Source organism: Solanum pennellii, chromosome 10 (assembly GCF_001406875.1).
Source record: "Solanum pennellii chromosome 10, SPENNV200".
Taxonomy (NCBI): Eukaryota; Viridiplantae; Streptophyta; class Magnoliopsida; order Solanales; family Solanaceae; genus Solanum; species Solanum pennellii.
Window position 1 is genome coordinate 2,488,910 of NC_028646.1, and position 8,907 is coordinate 2,497,816.

General features: G+C 33.4%; 1 protein-coding gene across 4 annotated transcripts; it reads left to right on the forward strand.

Annotated features, from left to right (window-relative positions):
• Positions 1–2,535: 2,535 nt before the first annotated feature.
• Positions 2,536–8,672, forward strand: LOC107002326 (protein TPX2-like). 4 transcript variants are annotated; one of them, XM_015200302.2, is made up of 20 exons: positions 2,536–2,908; positions 4,091–4,184; positions 4,287–4,692; positions 4,776–4,809; positions 4,917–5,094; positions 5,196–5,292; positions 5,382–5,492; positions 5,586–5,699; positions 5,778–5,954; positions 6,049–6,111; positions 6,184–6,261; positions 6,347–6,505; positions 6,594–6,728; positions 6,812–6,892; positions 6,974–7,093; positions 7,190–7,356; positions 7,445–7,553; positions 7,639–7,698; positions 7,983–8,077; positions 8,165–8,285. In XM_015200302.2, exons 1-20 carry the CDS (start codon positions 2,764–2,766, stop codon positions 8,283–8,285), a joined length of 2,544 nt encoding a protein of 847 aa, XP_015055788.1. In that variant the 5' UTR covers positions 2,536–2,763. The 4 variants fall into 4 exon arrangements, with proteins under 4 accessions (XP_015055788.1, XP_015055787.1, XP_015055789.1 ...); XM_015200301.2 differs by having other exon boundaries at positions 4,779–4,809; positions 4,914–5,094; XM_015200303.2 differs by having other exon boundaries at positions 4,779–4,809.
• Positions 8,673–8,907: the final 235 nt, after the last annotated feature.

An 8,907-nucleotide genomic window follows, 5' to 3' on the forward strand; every position in this document is an offset into this window, starting at 1 on the left:
TCCTTAGTTTAAAGAAAAAAATTTAAACTATTTTTTTTTGTCTATATTGTAATTTGATTTTTGTATTCGAAGAAAAAATTTGGTCATCTACAATAAGTTTTACAAAAACCTTAGTGAAACATAAATAAATTTGATTATCAAAATAATAATTTTAAATTCGTCACTGAAACAAAAAAAAATTAAAAAAAATATGTTTAACGAGGATTAAATTTATTCATATGGGATTATTTTTTTAGAAAAAAATAATAAAAAATCAGATTAAAATTATTTTTTCATTTCCGTTAGAGGAAAAGGGTTATATGTGAGCCATTTGTTTATAAGTAGGGGTATATATGAGTCACTTTCATAACAAGGAGTATATCAGCTCTAAATGACAAAGTTGAGAAATATATCATACCCTTTTCCCTTCAAAAAAATTTATCTTTTATTTTTATATAATAATTTTATCATGTTATTACTTAATAAGTTATTGAGATATTTATAAATAAATTAAGACATCAAATATTATAGTTAAGTCCATTCGCTGATTAAATATATTGTGATGAGATTAAACTCATCATACATAAAAGAAAAAAACCTTACTAATAATGTTCAAATTATAAAGAAAATTTACAAGAGAAGAATTAAGGGAATATTCAATATCATCTTATGTTCGAGAAATATATTACTTTATCCTCGTATCATAAAGTGAATTTTGATAGAGAAAAATCAAGGGATCAAAATATGTAAATATTATATATTCACAATTTCGATAGATAAAAATTATTCTTTTTATTCATTTTGTAATTACAATATGTTTTCTTTATTTGAGGAAATTTCTTTGTAAAACAGTCAGTGAGTGCTTGATAAATTTTTATTGATAATCAGACGCAGTATAGCTCTGGAGATTAGTTAATAAATTGACTTTCACAAAGTAAAACATGACAAGTAAAATTGAACATGTAAAATAATATGTTCTTTAATTTGTAATTTTTGCTGAGCATTTTCTCAACGAGATATATTATTTTAGAGGCAACAAAATAATAGGATCTCGTGATTTTGATTAGTTTTATATTAGTTTTGGGTAAGAAGATACTTAATTTGAAGTTTTGTGTTAGAGAATTGTGGATTAAATTTTAATGAAGACGATAATTTTTATCTTTTGACTATTTAGTTCAGGAAAAACAGTTAATTTAATTGCTTTACAGAAAACAATATAAATAATTTGCCTTTAAGAGCACGATAACACATACTTATATATTCATATTTTTCTTCATTAAATATAATAATTTTTAATGATCAAGGTGACATAACGAAAAGAAAGAGCAAGAACACAAAAAAAATAAAAATATACTCATTTCATTTTGATTTATATGGTGTATTTAATTAAAAGTATACTTGTTTCATTTTGATTTATGCAGTATACTTTGATTAAAAATATAATTTTTTAAAATTAAATTTATATAATATAATTTAACTGAATATTGATATACATTTTAAATTTATATCATATAGCTTGACGAAGTATTGATTTGTTAAAAACTTTTACTTAAAAAAGAAAACTTATGTATTAACATATTTGAGTTCATAACTATATTACAATAAAATCTTTAAAGTTAAATTATTATTTTTGTGAAATTAAAAGGTTATTATTTTAAAAACATATATAATGACTTTTTTTTAAAAATAAAATAAAATGATGTCACAAAATTAAATGAGAAATATAAGAAATTGAGTTGCTTTTTAATGATAAGATTGAAAATATCTTCCTCTTTCTATATACCTTAAATAATTATGAGTATAGACTTCGATTAGGACATTAATAGTTTTTATTATCTTCCTCTTGTTTCATTTTGATTTATATGGTATATTTTGATAAAAAATATTTTTTTTTAAATTTAAATTTATATGATACAGTTTAATTGAATATTGATATACATTTTAAATTTATTTGATATAATTTAACTGAATGTTGATTTATAAGAAACTTTTACTCAAAGAAGAAAAGTTATGCATTAACATATTTGGGTTCATAACTATAATAAAATAAAATATTAAAGTTAAATTATTATTTTTTTGAAATTAAAAGGTTAAATTATTTTAAAAAAATTACTAAAAAAATAAAATAATGATATGATATCAAAATTAAATGAGAAGTATAAAAAATTGAGTTGTTTTTCAATGCTAAGATTTGAAAAATATCTTCCTCTTGCTATGGACCTTAAATAATTAAGAGTTTAGACTTTGATTATGACAATAATAGTTGTTTATTTTTATTTGAATAAAATATAAGTAAAATTATTCATCTAATATCTTCCTCATGTTATACTACTTAAATAATTAAGAGTTCAAACTTAGTTGTTTGAATGAAAAATAAATATACATATTCATCTTGATATTTATTATTTAAGAAAGATATATTATTAATTTCAATTTTTGATAATATTAAACTCGTGTAATTTATCCTAATATAAATATTAGTAACAATTTTTACAACTCGGAAAATATTATTTTATATTAGGACATAAATCTCCCTTCTACTAGCCGTTATACAGTAGTGCACATTCCAAAAGTCACTTAAAGCTCTTTCTTTTTCAAAAAATTCGACCGTTACATTCAAAATCTCTAAGTAAATCCCAATTTGCTACTCTGTTTTTTTCATTTTTGGGAAGACACAGAGAGGAATCAATCAATTTTTCCTTTTTTTTTTCTCGCAAAATCGCGAGTACAGAGGAAAACGATTCGCATCATTTTGTTGCAGAGATATTGTGAAAGTGGAAGAAAATGGCGGATTTGAACTCAGTTGTTATGGATGATGATTATGAGTTCTCGGCACCGAGATTCTATGACTTCATCAATGGAGAGACTGATGAGGATAAGCGGAAGGCTGAATTATGGTTCGAGATTTCAATTAGCTATGCTCCTTCTCGTAAGTCTGTCTACTTTGAATTTTATTGCTTTTAATGCTTTCAAGTTTCAATCGATTGTGATTTTTGGGGTTTTCACACTTTTTTTAGGGTTTGGTAGTTGGATTAGTGTGTATATTTTCCCAATTAACGTAGTTTTGTATTTTGATCATAATTTCAAAATTTTAGGGTTATAATTTTGAATGATACAGAAAAAGAGTTTCATAAGAGTAATTTGGATTGATGGAGCCGAAATTTGAATGGAGATTATAAGATTTTTGTTCATTTGTGGGATATTTTGATTAAGGGAGTGTGGGTATATCATTCATTTTATATGATCAATGTAGATTGATAACCATCTGTGTTGCTGTTGTTGAGTGCAATTCAGAAAAAAAAGTATCAATTGCAATGTGAGGTTGATTTTTGGTTATCTCTGTGTTGGCTTATGCAGCATTTATGCCAGAAATAAGACTTTTCTTCCCATTGTTTTTATAGCCTTACGGTTAGGTAGAGGGAGAGAGGGAGGGAATGAGTCAACTTTGAAGTACGATTTCCATAGAGTAGCGGTAGAATGCTTCGTGAGTGACCTAAATAGGCGAGACAAGTATTGTAAGTGGTAGAGTGAAGTTGCTGCCATGATCCACTGAGATTTAGCTCTTTGTTGCTCTAATTCATCCTTCTCCCTCCAACCCAATCAATTTTTATCTATTTTGAAAGGAAGTTCATGTATTACTTCTTTGAGAATTGGCTAGAGTGTATAGATTCACTTTAGCATGGGTCCCAAACTTACCTCCAAATCCAAGTTGTTCCACGCCCTGAGTCGATCCGTTCTATATCTGAGCGGAATACATTGCTGGCCCTGTCCTGCTTCCCTCGTTTCAATTTCAAGAATTCTTTGACCCTCTTTTCAAATAGTAATACTTGTTCAGTATCAGTGTCTCACCAGCATTAAGCCTTGGACATAATTGATTGCCTGATTTTGGCAGCATTCTCATACAACCCTTTACAAACATGATCAGAGAATGAGTTGTTCAACTCCTATATGAACAGAAATTTACTACTTTGAGACCTTAGACATGCAACCAGAGATGACATGGAGAAATATTTGCCTTGCTTCATCTGTCAGATGATTTCTTTTCTATTTCAAGACATTGGAAAATTGATGACGAAATTCTGATTGGCTATTTCTTTTTTGTCTTTGGCAGCTTTTATGCAAAGAATCAAGAAGAGTGGTAGAACAATTCAACTTGAGAGCCTATGTGATTTTACGAAAGACGAAGAATTGCAGGACAATGCAAGGTCTACTGATTAAGATGAATTTGACGCGAATTCGTATTCCTTTCATTTGACATCACGTTCCTACTCAAAATGTACTGATTGTTCATTGTTTATCTGAAACAGGCCTGTGGCTGAGCCCTCTTCTTCTGTAAGTAGGGAAGAGGTAAGGTCAAATGGAATTGAAGAACCTGCAGCTGTGCTCAAGTCTTCTGGAAGTAAGGAAGAGGTAAAGCCAAATGAGATTAAAGAACGGGCAGCTGAGCCCGCTTCTTCTGGAAGTAAGGTAGAGCTAATGCCAAATGAGATAAAAGAATGCGCAGCTGAGCCCGCTTCTTCTGGAAGTAAGGTAGAGGTAATGCCAAATGGGATTGAAGAACACACAGCTGAGCCCGCTTCTTCTGGAAGTAAGGTAGCTGTAATGCCGAATGAGATTGAAGAACCTGCAGCTGAGCTTGCTTCTTCTGGAAGTAAGGTAGAGGTTATGCCAACAGAGATTACCGAAGAATCTGGTAGCAGTCTTGCTAATCTGGTATGTATCCACATCTTGCAGAAAGCACAGCACTTTTATCACTATTTGTGGGATCTATTTCTCAATTTGGTTTTATTTACTAGCAGGAATCTGTACAGCAGCAGTCAAATGTGGAAGGTTGGTTACGCTGAAGGCGTTATCATTTGGCTTTGTCACTTGTATTCCCCCCCTCCCCCCGCGTCAGCTCATAATGCATCTAATAATGCCCTTTTTTGTGACAGAAGTTAGCACCCCTGCACCACCGATGATATCTCAGAAGAGTGACGAGAAGACTGATTCCAAGAAGCGACAGACGGCTAAAAAGATTGCCAGCATTATTAGAAACCCTTCAGCATTAAAGTCAAAAGCTCACCTGCAACAGTCACAGCTGAAGAAGAGTAGTAATCCAGCTAGTGTCAGAAAGTAAGTTAATGGTTTTAGCTTCTTAGCGCTGTTTTTTTTTTGTTTGGTCATTCCAAAAAAGTTTGCCCTGATAGAAATAACGAATTGCTTTTGATGTGTAGGCAAACAATCGCGAAAAGTGCTGTTGGAGCACATAATCTTTCCCAAGAAAACCAAGCTATAAAAAGACAGAAACTAGAAGGCGGAAAATCCAGACAGGTGAATTTATCTTTCAGATCTTATTCGGGACATACATAATATTTCATTTTTTAGCTGACCGTGCTTCTTCTTTCCTCCGAAAATGGTAGATTCTCAATGTCAAACCCCAGAATCTGCCTCACAAAACCAAAGTTGGGATTGCTAGCAGCAGTTCCACCTTGTTCTCTTCGACTGCCGAAGTTCATAAACAGGATAGAAAGGTTTGCATGACGACATTTTCCTTTACTTGCATTTTGGAATCTTCACAAATTTGGGTGTTGTGATTCTAACTTAACTTTGTTTCTCCTCTTAAGATGTATGTTCGGGAACCAGTTGCCCCATTTGTTTCGATAGCAGAAATGATGAAAAAGTTCCAATCTAGCACCAGGGAGATGTCACTGCCTCGCATGAGCAGTTCTACTACACATGTAAGTCACTGGAGCTTTACTTGAATATTAACTAGCTTTTTCCTCTTACACTTCTTCTAAAGTATTTTCACTTTCCAGGATGATCCAGCTGGACAGATGCAGAGGAAGCATAAGCTCATATTGACCAGGCCTAAAGAACCTGAATTTGTAACAGCTCAACGTGTTCGTCCAACAAGAGTCAAGAGTTCAGCTGAGCAAGAGGAAGAAATGATGGCCAAAATTCCAAAGTTTAAGGCTCGCCCGTTGAACAAAAAGGTACCTCATGTTAGACATCCGTTCACCCCTTTCGCGATTTTTAACTGCATCTTTTGATCTTACCTTCCAATTTTATCTTGAATATTTGCAACAGATATTGGAAGTTCCAACTCTACCAACTTTACCGAAGAGTATACCTCAACTTCCAGAATTTAAGGTATCATATAGATTGCCAAAGTCATAATTTTCAGCGTAAATTCGATATAAATTTTGTATCTTACTTCTGCAGGAATTTCATTTGCAAACAATGGCACGAGCAAATCAAAATGCGGAAACATCAACAGTTGCATCGATAGAATCTACTCAGGTACAGGGAGTGCTTCCTGTAATCACTTGATAAAAAACAAATTTATTTGTTTAAATTACTGAATATAGCAATTCATTCATCGCAGAGTCATCAGTGGAAATCGTCGCATCTTACAGCCCCAAAGTCACCTGTTCTTAAAACATCACTAAGAGCTCGACCTCCAAGGATTAGAAGCTCCAAAGAAATGGAAAAGGAAGAACTCGAAAAAGTTCCCAAATTTAAGGCAAGGCCTTTGAATAAGAAGGTAATGATAGCCACCTACCGATCACTATACAGGAAAACTCTTGGTCTCTAGTTTTTCCCTTGTTGCTGACTTCCTCCTCAAATTGTAGATTTTTGAAAGTAAAGGAGATTTCGGGATGTTCTGCAACACAAAGAGGCAGGTGACAGTGCCTCAAGAATTTCATTTTGCCACCGATGAACGAATTCCACCCCCAGCCAATGTAGCTGATATGCTGTTTGACAAGGTCTAACATTGTCATGTTTCTTACTATAATCTTACCATCCTTCCCTCATTTTCTTCTCATTGTATCTTTCTCTATGTTTTCAGCTTTCCCTTAATTCTGAACCTCAAAACGACAAGACTATTCCTAGAAACACCTCTCCAAATCCCTTCCATCTCTCCACTGAGGTATGTAGTTTTTATGTTCTTGTTTTTTTTCCTTTTTAGCTTAAAACAGTTCCTCATGGCTTGGCTTTCCATTGCATTCAGGAACGAGGGGCGGAGAAAGAGAGGAAATTGTTCACAGAAATTCTACATAAACAAATCGAGGAGGAGAGGTCCAGAATGCGCAAAGCAACTCCATATCCATACACCACTGATTATCCAGTGGTACTTAACCAATCTTTTCTTACCTCTACTCTAAAGTGTGGATCTTGTCCACAAACACATTCTTACGTTCGTCATTACCTTATTTTGTCATGCCAGATTCCACCAAAGCCAGAACCTAAGCGGTGCACAAGACCAGAACCTTTCCAATTGGAGAGTCTTGTTAAGCATGAGCAGGAGACGTGGAAGCAAATGGAAGAAAGGCGAAGAATGGAGGAGGAAGAAGCAAAAATGAGGAATTTTAAGGCTCAACCAGTCTTGGCCGAGTAAGATATATAAAAGAATAAGCTTTTCCATACTGTGTCATATTTTCAGTACCACCATGGGGTTATAATTTTTTGAACATTAATGCAGGGACCCTATTCCACTTCCTGAGAAAGTACGTAAACCCCTCACTGAAGTTCAGGACTTTAAACTGAATGTAGATCACCGTTCTCTTGATAGAGCTGAGTTCGATAAGAAGGTAATTTCATTCCCATCGTAGAATCAAACATATTTAGCTGTTGCTGCTAGTCATCCAATGCTCAGGTCACAAGTTTGTTCTGCAGATTAAGCAGAAAGAGGTGATGCATAAGAGGTATAGAGAAGAGACAGAATCTGCAAGAATGGTAATGCATCCTGATTTTGTGTTATTTGATCTAATTTTGTGATGAAATCGGATTTAATTCTTATTTCGTTTATGACATAAATGAGACTTGAACCTCTTGATTGCTTTGGAACTTGCATAAATTCTGTAACGCGTATGAGACTCCTTAGTCCTATATCTGCAAGATATGAGAGCATGGCATCCTAGTAATGGCACTAACATGACGAATGCTATGCTTAATGACTTACATTAAGCTGATATGTGTAAACTTCTCTAAATTTCTTGTTATTTTCATTCATGGATTAGATGGAGGAAGAGAAAGCATTGAAACAACTGAGGAGAACTTTGGTCCCCCATGCAAGACCGGTGCCTAAATTTGATCATCCTTTTCTACCTCAGAAGTATGTACAGCAAGTTCGCGAGTTTCTCTTCTTATTTTTTCTACATTCCTGTTTCTCTGCATATTCTAAAACTTTCACGCGTGACAGGTCTTCCAAACAAGTGACTAAACCAAGATCACCAAAGCTACAGATTGTTAAAAGAAAAGAAAGGAAGACAATGGCCTGCCCCTACGCGCCATCTTCTAGTGCTGCCTACCAAATGAGGTGATAGTACAACTGTCAATTCAAAAATCGGAGAGCTAACTAGTTGTTCAAGAAGCCTTGAATTCCAGAGTGTGAGGAGAGGATACTGCTATGCTTTTTGGTGACTCCCAACTTAGAAGTTTGTTTTATGCTCCAAATTTATCTCATTGTTGTATTTATAATGTCTGTAAAACTTGTGTAAACTGGAGGTTAGATATTGTATCTCCAATATTCTTTCAAGTATATAAAGAAAGGGATGGCTACTAGAAGTGGTTAGGAGAAAATGTCAACGGTTGCATGTTAGATTCTCAAAAAATAATGTATTTCTGGAGGATTCCGTTAGAGTCCCATATTGATTGGGAAATGGATGTTGCAATCTTCCTTTTATGTATTAATTTTCGAGATTGAGTCAGATCCAAGTGTCATTTATATACTTGTATGGGGTCAGAGACACGTCTATCCCCGTTTGGGCTCTCGATCCATGCTCGGGTTGACATGAAGTAGGGTAGTAGAGTGTCTTGAAGTCTATCTAATGAGTTGAGGGTTAATTGGAATTTGGAAACAATATCTCTGCTTGTCACACTCCACTTTTAAGATTATACGGAATATGTTATTGTTGTTCTTGAGTTTGACTTTTGAACTAAAAA